The following is a 21,912-nucleotide window of genomic DNA, read 5'->3' as shown; positions in this document are numbered from 1 at the left end:
TAAATTTGTGACATTTTGTAAAATATTTTTAATATTTTCTTGCGGCGAACGAACGATCCTTCGATTTCAATTATATTGAAGGGGAATAATAGAGCAACGACCGGAGGCAAGATTGAAAATCATTGCGCACCATCATTGATCATTTTTCAATCGAGGATCGAGGATCGAGCGTAATGCACGAAATCGCGCGAAATGGGCCAATTTTTCGCGACATAGTTTGCGTTTATCGTTACTTATCGTTACGTTTCGCTCGATTTTGTGGAAATGCACGTCGATAGATGCACAAAATCGAAACGTTACTCCGTCTATGGTCTTCGCACATTCGTGCACGCTGCATGCAGCGTGATCTGATGAGAACAGATCGGAAGCGGTTCTTATCGCGGACGACGCTCGCAAAGAGGCAAGATATATCTCGGGCGAATTGATTCAGGTCGCTGTTTTGCACGCGTCTCCGTTGTTCATAATATTTATGTAAACACATTGGAAGAAAGAGCCAGCTAGACTACCACTAATGACATCTCCCGACGTACAGTAACCCCGCGCTGTCGCAGATTTGCCTCGGCTTGTCTTGGCTTGCCTTGGCTCACTTGGCTGCGCGCGGTCGGCTGTCGGCTTCTGTCAATCGTTCGATGCTCGTGCACTCGCAACTCGCATCGTCAGTCACGTCGTTCGCGCTCCTCGGCGACAATCTGCCTGGAAAGTGGAAAATTCACGGCGACATGGAAAACAACGGAGATAAGTCCGCCGACATAGGAATTCTCACTGTCGTTGTCGAGCAAAACAACAAAGCCAACGAGTGAGTCTCCTTACATCGTTGATAATATTTTCATGTTACCGGGAATGACCGGGAATGCCGGCGATAATACACAACTCGTTCGCAAATTTCACGTTTAATAGAATGCGACACGTGCCTTTGTAGAATTCGTCGAGTATTTGTGATAAATATGCGAAAAATGTGTTTCTTATTGTTTAAAGATGCGTCCTATCTCAAAAGTATATCATCAAAAGTGTAAAAATTTCATTGATTCTACTACTGTATTTAAGTATAATTCTCTCGTTCGTTTGCTCTCGAAAGCTATTTAATTTTTTTTTTTTATTATTATTATTTTTTTGTTATTTTTGATTCTTGTGTAAAATCGCGCGTGTTTTAACATATTTGCAAATTTAACGCAAATTTAAAAATAACATTAAAAATTAAATCAAATGTTAACCTATATCTATATATTAACCCAGACAGCAATGCATATTATCTAAAAGTTATCTAAAAGATATGAAAATTAAACGTTTTTTAGACATACATGTTTAAATGTTATCTTTGAGATATTTTTCAAATATTTTTTAGACGTCTTTTACATGTGTACATTATCTGGAAATTAAATATAATAATATCTAATAAATATATTTGTACAAAACTCATTTGGATCTGCTTATTTGTTTAAAAGTTTATTTAAAACTGCAACAAATAGGATCGTTTTTACTGTGTAAACCGTTATAAGCCGTTATAAATTTTTCATTATTTTATTTGTTTTTCAGTGTAGATTTTAGAGCTAAAATTCGGATATTTATGACGAAAATTTTTTTTTTCACAGACTAAAAAAAAATATTAACCCTAAGAAGTTTGCAGTTTTTTAATTTTGATAACTTTTAGCTGATATTGTAGAGTCAAAACAGTGTTGTAAAAGATATTTATTTTAAAATGACAAGATATATGATTACATCACAGTTATTTAGAGAAAAATGTATAAACAATACTAGATAAATGTAACAGATACAGATACACATTTTCTCATACACATGAATAACCAAATATAAATTGATTTATTGTAAAAATAGATCTTTGATACTAATCTACAAATACATAATATATAATAATGCGAACTTTACTAATATATATTATTTGTATATTTTAAATTTTTTCGTTTTATTGTACATTTCAAAAAGTATTTCTGTTTCTTTCTGACATAAGTAACATATCCAAATGTTGATCATCGGATAACCGATTACTTTTTTCTAATAAAATTTTTTCTTCTGAACATTCTACTGATGTTGAAGAAGGAGGTAGAACTCTGCTATACAATTTAAATATTTCAAGAATGTACATTATAATTATGCACTGCATATTTAACTCCTTCGATTTATCGTTTAAACACTTAAATAATTGTATAGTACATACAAATGAAGAAGACTATTATCCATTTGGATTTTAATTGCAACGTTGTTTTTGTTTTTTATTGTAGTAGTGAAGGCATGTTTCATGTATCTAAAATATTATTCGTAGATACCAAATAAAATATAACTAATTACATATACGAGTAAAACAGATACACCAAAGATATCTAGATATTTAGTAACTTGCAGTTAGATACTCTGCAATACTAGCTAAAACATCCTTCGCAATAAAATTATTCCGACATCTAACATACGCAATTCAAGTAATTGAAGTAATTTAAAGCGGCGCTACTGGGATAATATAATAAAAGCAAGTATGTAGAAAATGAAAGAAAGATGCTTAAATAGATTGTTACTTGAAAAATTAAAAATTAATTTTTACATATTAAAATTACGCTGATTTATAGTACGTAGTAAAGTACAAAATATAAATACATTTGTTTATTTTTCCAATTTTTTTTAACTTACACTAAATTGCATTGCATTGCTTATCTGTAATTTGAAACCCATTATGATAGCAAGTTATCGAGTATCGACCAAACTACTACCTTGACAGTGACAAAAAATGTGAAATAATTCAATCGACTATTGTCGTCGGAAAGTTTCAATAAATTTAGCCGCAATTGTAAAGCGATTCATCGAAAAATCTGAAATGGCGCGTTAAATAATCCACGCCAGGGACATGCCAATCATTAAAGGTCCTGCGGCCGCTCACGCTCCCCCTTTTTTTTTTTTCCGTCGGTGGCATTTGTACACGTAGTTTTTGATAGACAGACGGAGGTCGTCCAATAATATATATATATATATATATATATATCATTATTTCTTTTCGACAGTCTAATACTCTGTGTAACGACCTTTTTTCTTGCGATCCAGATCACGTTTCCGCGTAAACGTAAAAATGCAACCCCAAGTATCCAATTGTTTTACACGAAACCCTACTTCTCGTTTCGCTAATATCGCGAATGTCGTCGAAAGAGTTACAAAATATCATCGCGTCGGGAAGGAACCGGTAGTTCTGTTTCGAGCACCAACGAGCGAAAATGGACCTGGACTGCATCGTCAACGAGTAAATAACAAAATTGCTAGCTCTTATACTTTTCGCTTTCAGACTCTATTCGCGAATTCGCGATACGAGAGAAGAATCGTTCGATAATGGCAATCCATTTCGATTTCTGCCAAGTTTAAGTGTCAGTCGATTCCAATCGAACAATCGTACGATCCATGACTTGAAAATATTGTGGAGATCTCGAACAATTCCGTGACGTCGTACGATTTAGAATGCAAAGTGAATTTCCGCGTTGCATTGTGTTGATTTACGCGTTAGTTTTAGTGTTTAAGCGTAGCGATAACAAGACCTAGTTTGTCAGAGATAATTTATAAGTAGTCTCAGCTCCTCGCTTTACTCGCGTTCGTTTTTCCGGGTAACATATATTTGCATTGCACATCAATGCGTGATCAATGATGCGCAATGCAAACCGTGACAGCCGTGCACTATCGGCATTTAAAAAAAAATATAGTATGCGTAACAGACGGCATATCTTTAATACTTCATCGCACGTTGGAAGTAACCATCTGATTTTTATGCTGCATCGAGTATAAAGCACAAAAAAAAAAAAACACGACTTTTGTTATACAATTGAAACAACACTAGACGAGCGTTGTTGGCATCATTAGATTTGTGTTAATTTATGATTCTTCACATTTTCAATCTATTTCATTTCGGCTATTAAGACTAATCTACTATGTGCTCTTCGCTTCCTGTTTCACACCTTTTGCTTATTACCTTTGTGCCTCTTCGCGACAATGTTTTATCGAACGAGGCGAGATAAAAGTTGACGACCCAGGCGAAAATTGTTAGTGACAGATTGTGTTTACACCTATTTGTGAAGAATTGCCAATAAGCAAGAAACATTAAAGTAACATTTAGAAATGTCAATTTTACGTATATTTTTAAACGTTGTAAAATAATATTGTACAAATATTTTTAAAGAATCATTTTATACATGATTTTTTTAAACGTTGTTAAAATGTTTTAAAAAAATTGTCTCTAAGGCCAATATTTATGATCCGTTTTTAAGATTGGTTTCTTTCAGGACCATCTTGAGTATTCAGTCTTAAGATGCTAATATGGATCTGTGATTGGTTCACGACATCTTAAAGATTGTACTTGAGATGATTTCAAATATAAAAATGGAGTATAAACACCGACCCTAAATCATGATTAAAATTCGTTCATATTGATGTGTACAACATTAAACACGATATATTTGTAAACTTTACGCGTTATTGAACATTGTTGTAATAACATGGTAATAAATAATAAGAAAGTAAATGAAACCTAGCAAAAATTAAAACGGTGAAATTAAATCAATATGTATTACATATTTCAAAAAAATGCTGCATAGATAAAACGAAATTAATGAAATAAACGCGAATAATTAATTTGAAACATAACTTTGAACACGTTTCGTGCTACACTGATTGTGAGCCTTCATCGGCAATTATTAGAAACAATATTAACCAAAATTAAAGACTATGTAAGAGGTATAGAATTAAACATTAATTATTGATTGACGATTTATGAATATTAATCGTTTAATCGACGGTTTCATTGTAAAGAATTTTGTTGAACATTATTGTGCTGCTTTTTTTCTCTGGCTTATTTATCTTATTTTGAACTGTCTCTCTTCCGTAGCTGCTTTATTAATAATTTAATATTAATTCCAAAGAATATTCCAAAGAATTATACAGATAAATAGCATAAGTTTAACAAGAAAAGATATTTATTTCCGAGGGGGTAATCACTCTTGAATTCCGGTATAATTTCATAAATTCCATGTGTTATATCAGAAAATTTTGGCTTTTATAACGAATTTTTGATTGAAATCAGTTAATCAGTGATCAAGAAGAGACTTTTGATAGCCTTTTTTTAAGGGAGATCTCTTAGCAATCGTAATGAAGTCCATTGAAGTCTGCATAGTCCAGTGCACATCTATTTTCTGATACCCTGATTACCCCTTTCTCAAGAGTGCTTGGAACGCTCTCTAAAATATTTATTTATGCAAATTTGTTGTATATTCTCTCTCCGTGCAATTGTATCTCCTTCGAGTACCCAAGTCAATATTCTCACAATCTTTATCGTATTTGTAAGATTTTTCCGCCAATTTCTCTATATAATCATCTACAAAGGCTGTCGGATCGAGGCCTCAACATTTTTTTCCAAGGACAAACTGACTCTCGCTCGATCGTCGATCGAGTTAAGATCTTGGTCAAAAGCTAACGCTTCGTCAATGCGTGCGTGATGTGACAGCTAGAGGGACAGGAAGAGAGGAGCTTCTCGATGATGAAATCCGCTTCCTCATGCCATCGCGGCACGCGCTCAGCGATTCGTCGCGTGCTCCTGCATCACGTGCGCCCGCGGTACCTCTCTGGAAAGTTACGTGAACGTACCTGCATGTTTATTTCACCTTCGCCATTCACTCAGTCTCGATCCGCGATCTGCCGAGTGATCCACGCGATCGACGACCGCACGTAAGACTTTCGCTTAGGCTCGATCGTTTCGTCGAGCGTCCAACCTCTAAAAGTCTCCCGCTATGAATTGTATCGGTGAAGTTTTGAGGGCAGAAACACATCGTTGATCCGCGAGGAATTTATTTTCTTCTGTTTTTTCAGTCGAAATCTAGACCAAGCAAGATCAAACGATCCCGCGTTGGACGAAGGAGGCAATCGCGAGCGACCGTTGAAACTGATAAAACTGACTATACTACGTATTGGAAGCAGCGCGACTATAATTAAAGATGCGAGAGGGATAAACGACGATCGACCGATAAACGCGTTCGCCGATAAACCGCGCGAATTATTCGCGCGCGACTATTAAATCCATTGCGGATGCAATAAACCGGATCCGTCTTGTGAAAGCACCCGTCTTGTGACACCAAAATGAACGTGCGTACGTCCGAGATACGAGATATACCAATAGAGTATACCAAATGTAATAAAACGTCGAGAAGTTTTTTTAAAGAATGATGGAGTAATATGTGACGTGCGACGAGAAGAAGGTTCTTCACCTAAAAAAATACTTGACTCAATCAACAATTTTCGATTGGAAAATACAGCTTTATTTTTTCAACGATTTCTTCCATTCCAGTTCCAACGAGTTCAAAGACATTTAAGCGTTACGGGCTACTAAAAAACAGTCTGTCTGTAGTGTCTGCGTACTCCGTGAACGTCGAGTGTGGGTCGAAGACTCGATTACGACGAGACGTATCTTCTTCAAATGGAGATAGAAGAAAGAGACGGAGAGAACAGATAGAAAGGGAGCGAGAGAGTGTCGTATCAGCGAGTGGGGATTTCTGATAAAGACAGACCAACTGAGAGAAAAGGCAGAGAGACTGGGAGGAAAAAATACAAAAAAAAAGAAGGGAAAAAGAGAGGGAGAGAGTGCGCGTGATATGTGAAAAGAAGAGAGAGAGAGAGAGAGACTGACTGATCGCTAATGATAGATGTTTTATCTGCCGGACGAGTGGGCCCGGACTGAACACGGGCCCTCTCTCATCGAAAGAGTGGCAAGTTTCCGTAGTTTGATTCTTCATTCGACGAGTGACGGGTGCAGTCGATCCGCGTTCCTCCTCTGGTCGTCCGGAGGACGACAATCGACACGACTTCGCTGATTACAGCACGCACCAGTCGCCGCGCCTCCTTTCTCGTCCGCCGCCTCTATCCGCGTTTCTCTGCCTCGGACGAGCCGCGATCTCATCTTTCTCTTTTTTTTTTCCCTCTTGGCACTTGGCAGTCGCCTGCGATTCGACAAAACGAGGAATCTCGTCCCAGGAAGACCGATACAGTGGTGACGTTGCGCGATCGGCAGCCGCGACCAACTACGTGCTGGCTGGACTCGCGAACGCTCCACTTCGGAATCGATCATGGATGACGAGAAGCTTAAACTGTGAGTTTCCTTCGAGTCGCGATCGTTGATCCTCGCTGTACGCGAATCAGGTGAAACGCAAACGGAAGTTGTGCGAGACCAGTAAATGGAAAATTTGGCGAGATCGCAGAAACTTTGAGGGAGCTGTTGTCAATCTTCCGGATTATGTTCCGCCTCGCGGTTTGCTTGCTTTTAAGGGATGTATCTGTGATATTTTAATTAATTTTCTCAGTAATTTGTGACAAATTGCTTTCTGAAAAATGGATGTTACACGAAAATATAACGTATGATGATGTCTGATGAAATTGGAAGTTGAAATATGCCATTTCGTGAGATAATTGTTGCAAAAACGTTGAATTTCATCATTGATCTTTGCATACCTATCGCGCCTATCACGCTTCCACTCTTTTTCTTATAATATATTTACTACTGATATTGCAAAGTATTGTATTTTTGATATCAAATTAAATTGATAGATGAAAACAGAATCAAATGAAAAATGAATCCTTTGCGAGAGGAATTAGAGAAATACATTGCATGCTCGCAAGTAATATCATCAATCACCGAAGCCTTTCGATAAAACATACAATACTTATGATAAATATTTATTACTATTTATTTATTTTTTATATTATATAAATATTCTATGCATATCTTATATAAATACGTGAAAGAAAAAGTTATAAAATTTGTATTTGACGTGTATTAAAATATAAACTAAATATTTTATACAATAGTTATGGTAAAAAAAGAAAGTGTGTGGTAAAAAAAGTAAAAAAAGAATATTTGTAGTAATATTTTATATATTATATATATATATATATATTTTTTTTTTAACATTTTTTATAAATTTTTTATGCACTTTTAATATTTTAATATTTTTTCAGTAACATTAACGTTTATGTTATGTTGACACGTACATTTTATTTATTTTACTCCTGTAAATTACTCCTGTAAATTATTTACGTGCTGTATATTCCACACGAGTGACCATACATATATATCTTTATGAGCAAAAAGTAGTGTTCTTTAAAGCTTTTTTCAAATATAAGAAAATAAATATTTCGTATTTCTAATTTCTCTATAGTAATAGACAATATAAAATTTGTATTGATATAGTTTTTTAATAATAATAAATAATATTTGATAAATTAAATTTTAAATATAATATGTCATATATTTCATATAAGCTATCCTAGTACGAGAATATCGCGGAATATTTTTAAAATATTCTTATCGTTTGTCGACTGCTTTTTGACATTCGACATTCGTCGCGACGTCAATGAGAAAGCTTTCCTCTTTCGATTTCTCTTTCTTCAGACAATGTCTCCATGTGTTAACGAGTCAGCTGACTCGCTGATTGCCGAAATTATGCAGCAATTTTGCCGTGTGCGACATGCAGTGTGGCTCTGCAAATAACAAGGCCGCAATTCCCCTTCACTTTGCTACGCGACAGGATCTCTAATACAATGGTCACACGCGAGGACGTACAACCAGTTTCGCGAGTTTTAAACAAAAAGGCATATTTCTCCCAATTAAATTCTCGTACATAACCATCAACACAGTTATCGCGTGTAAAATTAATAAATCAGGTTTTTTCTCAACAATATGTATCGTCTTTACTAATCTCGGTGCGCGAGTTTTTTCATATTTTATATTTTTCTATAACACATGATTATTCTTTTATGTATCAAATGTATCAAATTATAAAATTAATAAAATTATAATTTTTGCATTATAGTTTTACGCAAAATTATAATTTTTAAAAAATCTATTATGCATCTGTGTGTGTGTGTGTGTGTGTGTGTGTATGCAAGTGCATATGTGCACAATATTTGTAATAAAACGAATATATAAAACAAACTATACATATAAAAATTATAATTTTATATAATTAATATAAAAGAATATATAAAAATAATTGTATCTGTTATTGAACAAATAAAATATGAAGAAACTCGTGCTAAAATTAGTACAACTCGTTTTACAAAAATGTATTGTACACACACACACGCACACACGCACAGAGAGAGAGAGAGAGAGAGAGAGAGAGAGAGAGAGAGAGAGAGAGAGAGAATTCTGGTAAGGATGATCATTACGTTGCGTTCCGTTGATAACTTTTGTTAAATTAATTTTATTTTTCCATTCTCCGGTATTTGCGATGAATATCATTGAACTTGGATAAAATCATGTCGAGTACTATGTAATTACGAGAAACTCGTGCGAAGATGACAAGAGAAGTGCACTCTCGCGTGATTCCCGCTTCGGTTTCGTTCATCACGGAATATTTTCAGTAAATGTCGAAATAACGGGATTAACTTCAAGCGACCTAAAAACATTGCGGCTGTGTCCGTGGACCTTCAAAATGTAGCCTTGGAATACTTTGTGTCGTCGAGGTTTCTTTCTTTACACGTACATTAGTAATCCACGTAAAATGTGAATGGATTCATTGTCACATTTGTATTTATAAATTCATTAAATAATTTAAAAAAAATTAAAGTGCTATATACATTCTCCAACATGACTGATCAATGCATCGGTATATTTCATGATTACCGATTCATATAATAGAATAATCTATTTGTTTTTATTATTTCGTATCTAGAGCTTTGAAGCTACATTGAAACTCTAGATTAAAGTTTTGAAGCTTTAAAACTACTTTCTTTATGTCTATATTGAAAAAGGTATACAATCTTTCCACACATGGAAAGATATTTTTAAAGACGAGTAACATGGAGTAAATACGATAATTATCAGCTTAATCGAGCTCTACATGCCAAATGACATGCCAGGTAACAACCGAATGATATGAGACAAGATAATTCTGCTGGACTATCTTCTTTAAAGACTCGTGATCGAATAGTCTTACGTCATTATAGTAATAACTTTATAGGAAGATCATCCAACGTTCGTTTAAAGCACGATCGTTTGACGATCGTTCGTGGTTGACTTCTTAGGTTTCTCTCTCTCGTTAGCGCATCGTACCTGTAAAACCGCGTATACCACAAGTCTTTTTCTTTTATTTTTTCACCAAGTTATCGGCTCGTCATGCTTTCTAAGGGAGTTAAGAACAACGAATCGTTAATTCACGATTGTTTAACCGAAACTATGCTATACGCAATTTTCATTTTACATGGGTAGGAGAAGTAGGACTATTTTTCTTTTACTTCTGTCGTTTTTACTTTTTGCCGTTAACATTGTCAAGCTAGGTTCGGCACGCTTGTTATCTCGCGTTAAGTCGCAAGTGCCAAGTAGTGGCATTTGCGAAGTGGATAATTTTATAGCCGGTATAACGATCACGTTTTATCGCGGGGAGGAAGGGTACATTCGCGTGTGCGATCGCGATCGTGCGATCGTGCGATCGTGCGATCCTGAAACGATCATAGGCGCCGCGATGCGTTCGTTCAAGTTTTCTTCTGGAGTAATCAATCAAGATTGGCTGAGTTAATACATACTATTTAATTAAATTAAGTGAAAGTTAATAGTTTTTAAAATTAATTTGCTCACGCTTAAAGTTACGTAAACAAAAACTAACTCAATTGAAAGTTATATTAAGATTAAATTCGTTAAGTTAAATTCAAAGTTAATTTTGAAAAGATAATTTCAATTTTATATTAAATTCGTATTTTTTAAAAGCTAGATTACTCAAAAACAATATGGTTCATCAATTGTAATATTTTATTTGTAAATTAAATTTGTATGAAATAACAAAGAAATATTGATTTTTATGTGAAAATATACACAATATTTTTTTTCTTATCATTTTTTTTCTTTTACATAAATAAATTTTTAATTTAGAAAAAAAGTTAATAAATTAAAGTTTGTTTTTGAAAAATAACTAAATTAAATTAAATTCTCTAAAATTAACTAAGTTAAGTTAAAAATGATTAACTTTTTAACTTTATTATTTGACTTTTAATTTTTTTAATAACTTATTATTCATGATCCTTTAATCAGGATATTATAAAAGAAGAATACTCTTTCTTTTTGGACAATATTAGCTATTATTTAATTATATTAACAATTATTATTTTATGCCAACAATTTTTTTAATTATCGCATTTATTCGTTCATTCAACTAACAACCTCATTTTCGTTAAAATTCTCTATCTAATACCTGTTCTTAAATTCTTCAGGTGTTAGTAGATGATTAGAACATGACGCAATTATTTCTCTTAAGAGTTTGATAAGCGTAAAGAATTCCTGTTATATCAGTAATATTTGTTCTATAAAACATCTTGTCGACTCCTATGAAAATGGTTCTTTCTCTTTCTTGACGAGGCGAGACTGTTGTTCTTGTATTATCACAGTATAATTAATATGACACGCAGACAGGGTGTCGGATAGCATGACGGCGGAGCAGCGAATTGATCGTCGTTTAATAATCCGCCGCGCCGCGCCGGTGCGACTGATTATTTAAGAATACGTGACGATAATCCACAATCCGATCACTCGACTCTTCCTCCCCTTCCCCTTTCTCTTTTCCGATCCAAAATACATGCTGAAAAAATAGCTGAAAATTGCCTATGGTAATTTAAGTTAGTTATACTAAATTACAGTTTTGATATAATATATGGACAACTAATATTTTACTTGTGATACCATATTATTTAATTGTAATTGAAAGAGTTTAGCTGATACACGAGTTTAGTTACAAAACATGTTTGCTACATCCAAAATTTAATTACTCTGTAGCTAAATGTATATTCAAGTTAGTTATATTAATTAACTACCAAGCGTATTGATTGTATGTATATCGGTTTGTGTCAATAATTACTTTTATGTTGCTGTACGCAATGTTATCCGAACAGACACGCATGTTTATTCATACTCGTATATTAGGAACAACCTACTAGCAAACCGTTTTGCTGTAATTTATAAATTTATCGTTGTACGGTAGCTTTAGCTAAATCATGATTAACTTTGGCAAGGAAGATTTTATTTTCCGTGTATAACTATATGCAGATAGTTGCCATGAGGATAATAAGGAGCGTTTCGACGATAAAATAACAATTTTTGCGAAAGCAAACTTCACGTAAGAGTGCTATTGCACCTCAATGATAAGGTTTACATGATAGTAAACAGGGAGTTTCCACAGAGTTTTCAGATCACTTGTCATTTCCTCATTAACTGACGTAGGAGGAGAAGAGATAGGCAGGACCGCGCGTGTATCGTGAACGAAAGGAAGTATGTCGCTCGAGATACGCATCGACGCGAGTCCTCTCATCCTCGGTATCGGCAAAAATCCACGTGTCACCACCGGCGCGCACCTTGATTCAACGATGAAGGCCGACACTAATCTATACGAATATCTATTATAAATAGGTATATAGTGCCGTTCGTCTACCGTTGAAGGACGAATTTCCGAGGGTCAGCCTTCCCTTTCCACGTTGAATGCAGTACTCGAAAAGATTAAGAAGTGATCAAAAATATATATCTATTTATACATAGGTATAACACTTGATACAATGGAAATTAAGAGCTTTAAGGAGCAATCAAACATTATAGTTTGCCGATAAAAGTCCTTTGCTTTGATGATCCTCTGCTTTGGATCATCCTCGGTTAAAATTATTACTTCATTCCACATGCGATGGTTGATAATCAGGGTTGTGTAGCGCAAGTACAAAAATTGGCAGTCGAAAATGTTGTGCTGTACAATTGCAGCCAATGTGATATATTAAGTACGGTTTGCATGCATCGTTGTATAAAAAGATTTTTGAATGGTCATAACGAGGCGGATGTATGTACAAAGTAACAGCGATGTGGATAGAACGAACGATTACATAAACTTAATTTGTTATTTTTTTCGCAAGGTAAAAATTTTTCCATGCAAAAGAAAAAAAATACACTTGTATATAATGAAATTATAAAAAAACAATATTTTTTTATTATTTTAAGTAAACTTAATTTACAAATAAAATATTTATTTGATCCGTAATGATATCGTAATTGTTTTGTTATTTAGAGTGATCTAATTTTTAAAAAATTGTATTCTAATTTAATGTAAATAATGCTTTTCAAAATTAACTCATAATTTAACTTAATTTAATCTTAATGCAATTTTTAAGTTAAATTAATTTTACAAGTCATTAATTTTAACTTAATTTAGTTTTAAAAAACATTAACTTACCTAATTCTGCATATTACATATTATTATTATGTTCTACACATATATGTGCATATCCTATATGATTATATAGATTGAAAATAATTAAGCCTAGATAATTACCAAACTTTAGTGAATAATAATTACACATTTCATTGAAATTTCATCAACGCTTGATTATTATTACCAAATTTTTTCAGTACATATAATGACACGAACATAATTTATGAATGCTGTAAATAGTGTAAATGATATAAATATATATATGTTCCGGATAGTCAAGACATGTGCGGCTTTATGTATATCCAGTTCTATCGCACACTTTTGAACGTAACGACGCGGCCGCGGCGCGCGCGATATCGCCAACCTTCATTTTCATCGATATTGTTCGATCGTATGACTTTGCACACGGCATTATTGTCATCGAATTGAATCACAGTAAGCGATGAGGGAATGTGTGTGATGAATGCGCATTTGCGCACGGCATCATTGATATCTAGCTGATAGATAATGGCGTTCTGCGGAAGACGATAAGAACTGCTCACGTATTAGCGTATATAATCTATTGCCGTTGTTAAAGCGTGTAATAATGTCAACAATACATATTATGCATACAAACGTTTCCGTCAGGCTCGTTACGGAATTGCTTATGTAATTAGAATAGTAGTAAAAATACATTTATGTCCTCTATACTGATATCTCTTCATTATATAATATATTTCACTTTTTTCTTCTTACAAGGTTTTCCTTTCTTAAACATATTGATTATGCTTAATAATATTAAGATTCAGATTCGTATTTACATTAAAAATGCGAATATAATTTTTAATAATAAATATTTTTAAAAATTTATTTAATCAGGCAAAATATGTATTTTACATTTACAAAAATTTAATAATACATTTTGGTAAAATAATTTCAATTAAATATTTCATTAAAATAACCAAATATTTAGTAATATATAATAATGATATTAATAGTAACCAAATATAGTACCAATCAATTATTAAATGGTTACTAAATATTTCGTTACATCAATGAAACATTGTTTTACCGAAGCTTAGTTAACTACTTTATTATCTACTTTAACTATTATTACTTGATTATTATTATCAAACTATTTTTCAATGTACAGATGTTGAAGAGTTCGATATAGATACAGAATTGAGATACAGTTGAAATATAGAATTTGTTATCATGTTAAAAATAATATGTAACGTTCACTCACATCAATGGGTCAAAGAGTTAGAGTTACAAGATTTTTTTTTACTATTCCAAGCTGACTGATAATATTTCTTGTCTTCCTCTATACACTGAAAAAAAAAAGTAATTTAGTAATAATAATCTAGCTTTGGTGAAATAATTTCAATTGAATGTTTGATTAATTTAATTAAATATTTAGTAATATTTAGTAATTATGTTAATAGCAATCAAATATAAGAATAGAGTAATCAATCAGTTATTAAATAGTTATCAAACGGTTACTAAATATCACTAAATATGGTTTTATTAATTAAATATTTAATTGAAAATTGAAACTATTTTACTAAAGCCTAGTAAGTCGAGGCTTTCATAATTCAACAAAGCAAATATATTTTTTAAATTTATTTACTCAACAAATAAAATAAATTATTTAAAAGGATTAAAGCACATTTAATTATTTCTTAAATAAGTACTGTTAGCATCTAGGCACTAAATTTTGTTTATGTGAAGTTTCAGCCATTCGCTGTGATATCTATCGTACAGTCATATCAAATTTCTAAATCTTTTAACTCCATTCCTTTGATCCATTAGTACCTGAATGTTGCATATTACTTTTATAACATCAATTTTTACATCTTATTATAATAATAATTTTTTTTAAATCCGCAACATGTACATACCAGGATCTTATAAAAAATATTAATTTATTATCAAGAAATACTTAAGAAATATTAAAAAATAAATGCATTTATGATAATTCAATAAAAAATGTGGAATATTAAGTGTCTCTATCGAATAAGTCAAATTAATAAAGTTACCGATTTTTGATGAATCCTTATCAAATTCTTATCAGAAAATAGATTCTGTTAAAAGTTGAAATTTTATTTTTATTAAAACGTGGACTTTATACCAAGTTCTCTTTTCTCTTTAGATAGTTGTACCTCTTCCTTTTTTCACATTAACTGACTAGGCACGAATATCTTTGTACAGATCTTATCTAAGAAAGCCAGAAAGCAGAAGATAATCGTGGGATCAACTTAATTTTAGATATTGTGATTTGTTGATCGATAAATAAAAAGCTGTCGAAATTGTTCTGACATAACTAAAAACATGCAATGAAATAAGATTAGCATGATGAGAGAAATAATTAAAGAAAAAACCAATTATTAAACAGGAATAACTACGGAGATATCTTTTTTTTATGTTTTTCCCTCGAATCAACAAGTCGCACGCAATTATTTTACTAGTACGTAATCACTTTCTTCCATTGCGCAACATAAGAAAGAGCCGATCGTCGTGCGCCATTTACAATCGTGAAGAATAGAGAAAAAGTCAAATAAATATCTTATAAGTAATTATTATTTATTATTTATAAATCTAAATAGTATGGTAAATAATAAAGTCTGTAAATATAATTGTAAGAAATTAATAAATTTACAATAATAATCAGAAGCCTAATTTATTCGTCTCAAAAACAAAAAGATTTTGACTCTGTCAGTACAAGAAATTGGCGAAGTCGAACTTTTTTTTTTTTTTTTTTTTATAAAAGTTCTTTCTTATTTAAACAGTGTTCAATTGCATGAAATAAAACTAAATTTGTAATGAATTACAGGTTCAAGGATAAGGCGATTTATGGCTATGGAACAAGTATTCCCCCGAATAACAACGAGGATGAAGAAAACGAGATGTCACCTCGGAAGGTCATCTTCTGCGTCCATGGAAAATTATCAGGTTGTTGTACGGTGGTGAAAGGTTCTAGCGACGAAAATACAACCACAGAGTACCAACAAAATCTGACAAGTATAGTTTTCCACAAAAGAAATATTTAATAATGCATATTTATTAAAAATTTAAAAAAATTATTCAAAAAGAGAATAATAATAAAAAGTCACCAATAATAGCACATGATTTTGTTTTCGGATATATTTCCTAAATGAAAGCTAAGAAATAAAACTTTATAAACGTAAATACAAAGTGTCTTCTATTAGATGATCTAGCAATTTTTATAATACTATTTCGTATTTTGTAATATAATATAATTGATGTTTTCTTATAATCCAAAAAGGGCGTCTGAGAAAATAAATTCCAAAACTGGCACAGTTGGCAACAGTAATAAAATTCAGACACGGCCCCGTTGTTGGGAAAGAGTTAACTCTAAAAATAAATTGATAAACTAAGTAATGATCTAATATATTATTGATGACACACTTTTTATTGTTTAAACTATGCAATTTGCAAAAAAAAAAATCGTGCAAATTTTGTTCTCGCTTTTCAAAAATTTGTTTTCAGCAGATTTTATATACATAGAAGGAAGCCGTGAATGTATAAACTATAAATTTTTATTTTTTTAAATATCTAATTGTAAGATGTTTTTATGAATATTATTATAACACAGTGCAATATTTAGTTTCCAAAAAATAAGGGAACGCTATAAGGTCTATGCCAATATTAATAACTTCCCTCTAAATGACCATAAAAAGAAAAACATCTAATTCTCTTATTTTAATCCAAGACATTAAGAGAGAACAAATTGTGCTTTAATTCCGTCGAACATTCTATTTCTACATTAATCACATAACTTTAATTAATATTTAATGAATCTGACCTTTCAAATAATTTCTTTCCTTTAAATATATGCTCTAACACTATTCTTTTTTTATGATTAATTTTAGTGCCTCTTGAAGATCATTGTCACAGAGAGAGAAATGAAGAAATCGACAAGAAAGCTCGAAAGAAGTTGCTGATTGCCAGTGTACTCTGCGTTATTTTCATGATAGCAGAAATCGTCGGTAATACAACAAAATACGTTATTCGTGTAAATGAGAATACTTTGTAGAAGTTATTTACGAAAACAGACAATATCATGCATACATGCATAAATGTCTTATTTTTCTCTTTTTCTCTTCAGGCGGAGTATTATCGAATAGTTTGGCGATAGCAACTGATGCCGCGCATTTATTGACTGACTTTGCGTCTTTTATGATATCTCTTTTTTCCATTTGGGTCGCTAGCAGACCAGCCACTAGAAAAATGCCATTTGGTTGGTATCGAGCAGAAGTGAGTATTTTTTTCTTCCTTTCTAATTTTTACATGCTTTGCGGCACAATATCTTATAAAAGAAAAGAGATATTTTACAATGCGTAGAAAGTGATAATGGCAACTTTTCTATTACTTTGATTTAGGTCATCGGAGCGTTGACTTCAGTTTTGTTAATATGGGTAGTTACCGGCATCTTATTCTACCTTGCGATAGAAAGAATCGTTCACAAGGACTTTGAGCTGGACGCCACGGTAATGCTGATCACGTCTGCAGTTGGTGTTGCGGTAAATCTAGTGTTAGTGATATCATTAACGACAATATTTATTTAATCTTCTGCGTGACCCAACTGTGATTCATACATAACATGAAATCGAAATTTCTCTAATAACAGGCATTACAATGTACATATTGTAATCGTGTCTTTCTAACAAACGTCAAGTTAAAGTTTATAAAACTGTTAGTTATAATTTTCCACTCAACAATAACTTATATAACACACTTGTTAAATAACAGTTATATTGAATGTGAAATTATAACTAACAGTTCTATAATTATAGCTTAGTGTTTGCTGGATTTCTTCGTTATGTAATAATGTAATCGTCAGTAGTAACGATACCAATTACGGCAATTTCAATATGCAAATATTAATGAAAAAAAATAATAGAGTTATATGAATGGCCTGATTTATACCTTATTTACATTTAAATAAAAACACAGATTGAAAACGAAAATTGCATAATTACAAGTATAAACTGATTGCAGCAAAACTTCTAAAAGATTTGTATTAGAGATTTAATTGAGAAAAAGAGAGAGAGTGTATGCGTACATGCGTGCGTGCGTGCGTGCGTGCGTTGGATTATATAGAAATACTATAAATATAATTTGCTATTGCAGAATGGGCCTATCGTTGCATCAGCATGGCCATAGTCACGGTGGACACAGCCATGGTGGACATAGCCACGACAGGAATAATGACGTGGAAAATGAGCTTGATGATGATCTTAAAAAAGAGCATTTAAAAAAGAACATTAACGTGCGCGCCGCCTTCATCCACGTTTTGGGTGATTTTATTCAGAGCATAGGAGTATTCATTGCTGCTTTAGTCATTTATTTTAAGGTATCTTCAAACATTCGTCAATAGCTTCCCAGACAGCACACGATATTTACAATAAATATTCATAAATATTTATTACTATTTATTTTTGTAAATATATAAGTATTTTAAAATGAATATTAGACCAAATTAACGAGAAAATCATTTACTCGTTAATTCGGTCTAATATTTATTTTAATTTGTTATTAACATAAACGAGTTGGTCTATTGGTTTGTTATGAATATTTTGTTTACATATTTTATAAATATTTTTATATTTATAATCTTTATGATCTGTTCAATCTGTAAAATCATAAAAATTTTAATATGTGAAATATTTTGTCCATATTTAAAATATTCAAATAATTATAAATATTTTGTAAATCTTTGAAATAATATTATGTTGTCTGGGTTACCAATGTACATTTTTACATATTTTTGTTACACTTCGTAGACCACCAGATAAAGTTTTGGAAAGTTATCGTTTATGCGTTCTTCGTATATTTATCTTTGATATCGAAATCAAGTCACGTCTTTATATCAAAAAATTTCATGACATTTTCTTAATTCAATGAGCAAACAAGCTTATCTGTCGATAACATAATTCCAAAATACGATTCAGTGATCGATTTATGTTTCAGCCAAGTTGGAACATAGTGGATCCAATATGTACATTTCTCTTCTCCATATTAGTCATCCTCACTACGGTGGCGATTATTAAAGACGTAGTTAACGTCTTAATGGAAGGAATACCCAAGGGTTTCGAGTATTCTCAAGTTGAGAACACTTTTATGCAAATAGATGGAGTCGTTAAGGTCCACAATCTTAGAATTTGGGCGCTCTCGCTCGACAAGACCGCTCTATCGGCACATCTAGCTATAAGTACGTATACCCAAAAATACAATTCCGACATGTATAATCTTTATCTATGTATTTTAATTACACAATCGGATTAAAGCCTTGAAATAATGTATGTCATTATGAAACATGCGAAAAGCTTGTATTTTTAGATTCTTTAATTCTTATAATAAAACCTGAAACTTTATATTTTCCAATTTGGAATTTAATAAATTTTTGCCTTTTATCAATTTAGGCTTTTTCGAACTTCTAAGTTCCATCATATAAAATCCTATATATTCGTCCTTTCATCCGTTATAGATACGTCTGATGGAAAAAGTTTGTTAAAATATTACTGAAAATGATATTTCAGCAAAATTAGTAAAAATTTGATGAAATTTGATTGCAAATTCGTTGAAAGTAATTTTTTTTTAACAAAAATATTGAAAAGTCGGAAATTGAAATTTCTCTACAATTTCTCTGAAATTTTCTCTGAAAATTTACTGAAATTTCTCTAACATCGCTGAAAAATAGTTTTCAGCCAAATTAAATACTGAAAATTTTATGAAAATAAAATAAAATAACATTTCTTTTAAAGATATTTTGAAAATTTAATATTTTTCTGAAAATGTAAAATGTCGAAATTTCTCTGAAGTTTCACCAAGTATTGTAAAACTACTAAAAATTGGAGAAAAAACGCGGAAATTGAAAGTCGTGATAATCGCTCAAACGCAAACGCGGTCTTACCGCTATCCAATCAGCAAAAGATGTTTTTTGAATATTTCTTAAATATTTATTCTTTATTATATTTTTTTTAATATTTAAAAAAAACTTTAAATATTTTTGCTATTTAAATATTAGATTTAGAAAAGACATTATCTGCTAGGTAATGACGAGGAGGTCGTCATTTTGGTTTGAATCGCGGAGGATGACGCTCGGTTTAATCAGTTTCTAAGAAATTATTCTGATAAAAATATTTGTAAAAAATGTAAAAAGTTTACATTTTATTAAATTTTGTTGAATTTATGTTAAAATTGTGTTATAATTTTATTAAAATTTTGCTAAAAAAATATTCCAAAACGACATAACTTCAGAAAATAAAATAGTTTCAGAAAATTTTCAGTTAAATAATTTTTGCAAATTTTTTGACAAAGTTTTTCCACTAGGGACGTATTATTTTGCAATATTTATTTGTTATTAATCATGTGTTATTTTTATTCGTAGAACCTGGGACGAGCCCTCAGAATATTTTGCGCACCGCCACACGGAATATTCACGACAAATACAAATTCTTCGAAATGACGTTGCAGATAGAGGAGTTCAACGAGCGAATGGAAAATTGCAAGCAATGCAAAGCGCTGTCACAATAAGTTACTGCAATTGTACTTATATACGTGTCTTAGTCACGATATAAGGAATATAATGTGCAACGAAGATACCCAGATAAGAAAACAAACGTTTAAGCAAAATCGCGCGAATCTACGATTGTTTATGATGCTGATAACTTGCCTTACATTTATCTTTAATGATTTAAAAAAAAAAAAAAATATATATATATATACATATATGTATATACATACAGGGTGTTCGATAATGGTTGTCCCCACGTTTTACCATAGGAGCACGCATTTGTAATTTCTAATATAATAATATGTTAGAAATATATATCCGCGGTAAATCATGCTCCTATGGTAAAACGTGAGTACAACCATTATTGAACACTTTATATATATATATATATATATATATATATATATATATATATATATATATATGCATTGCCAGTAATTTAACTGCAAGATAACAGCATCAAAGTTATATCAAAAATATAAAAGCCTCCGTGATTTTATAAATTATTAATTGTAGCAATATAACGGCAACAACACAAATTTTCATGACTACTATTTCAAAGTTTTTGGCATGTTGCTAGTAAATTGCTATTCAAAGTTGTCATATCGTGAAAACATCAATTTGCCAACAAATGCGGACTCAGTTACTGTGATTCTAATAGCAACATGATTGCAAGCTACATGCCAGCAACTATACAGAATACATACACGTTGCTACCACACGTTGCTACCTGAGTAATTGTAGGAGTCTCGTGAGCATTAACATGCTTCGGAATAAAGTCATTGAGACCGCTTTTGCTCGCAAAAGCAACACGCATTACATTGAACATTTATTATATTTTTCTGTCTTTTTTGTTCTTTGTTTTTAGTTACGTAAAGATACGTACGAACAATCTATGTTATTCGTACAACGTGATGTGTTTATTGTGAATAATTTGTTACTCCATTAGAAGATAAATTATAAGTAGTTTCACAAAGAAACCAAGTTATATGACGTTAATTGTTGTAGTTACGATAATTATCGTGTTTCTCGAATTGACTTTGTGCTAACAAATATCTTAAACACTTTCAAATTAAAAATTATAATTAAGATTGTATTTATTTTTAAAATCCGTAAGTATTTCAGTAAAAGTTACCAGTTTATCAGATATTACAGTTGTAGAGAATATTATATACATATATGCATAGA

The 21,912-nt window shown here is 31.8% G+C and overlaps 1 protein-coding gene across 4 annotated transcripts; it reads left to right on the top strand.

Moving 5' to 3' along the window:
- Positions 1 to 167: 167 nt before the first annotated feature.
- On the top strand, positions 168 to 20,935 carry LOC105204450 (zinc transporter 2). Of its 4 annotated transcripts, XM_026138163.2 has the most exons (9): positions 5,593 to 5,703; positions 5,845 to 7,117; positions 16,018 to 16,205; positions 17,078 to 17,194; positions 17,314 to 17,462; positions 17,588 to 17,739; positions 18,339 to 18,561; positions 19,179 to 19,419; positions 20,599 to 20,935. In XM_026138163.2, exons 2-9 carry the CDS (start codon positions 7,095 to 7,097, stop codon positions 20,742 to 20,744), a joined length of 1,239 nt encoding a protein of 412 aa, XP_025993948.1. In that variant the 5' UTR covers positions 5,593 to 5,703; positions 5,845 to 7,094; the 3' UTR covers positions 20,745 to 20,935. The 4 variants fall into 4 exon arrangements, with proteins under 4 accessions (XP_011171831.2, XP_025993948.1, XP_011171832.1 ...); XM_011173529.3 differs by lacking the exons at positions 5,593 to 5,703; positions 5,845 to 7,117 and adding an exon at positions 168 to 796 and having other exon boundaries at positions 20,599 to 20,931; XM_011173530.3 differs by having other exon boundaries at positions 5,652 to 7,117.
- The last annotated feature ends 977 nt before the right edge of the window (positions 20,936 to 21,912 follow it).

Source organism: Solenopsis invicta, chromosome 6 (assembly GCF_016802725.1).
Source record: "Solenopsis invicta isolate M01_SB chromosome 6, UNIL_Sinv_3.0, whole genome shotgun sequence".
In the NCBI taxonomy this organism is placed as follows: domain Eukaryota; kingdom Metazoa; phylum Arthropoda; class Insecta; order Hymenoptera; family Formicidae; genus Solenopsis; species Solenopsis invicta.
The sequence above is the reverse complement of the archived record's forward strand: the minus strand, read 5'-3'. Positions and strand labels throughout refer to the sequence as shown.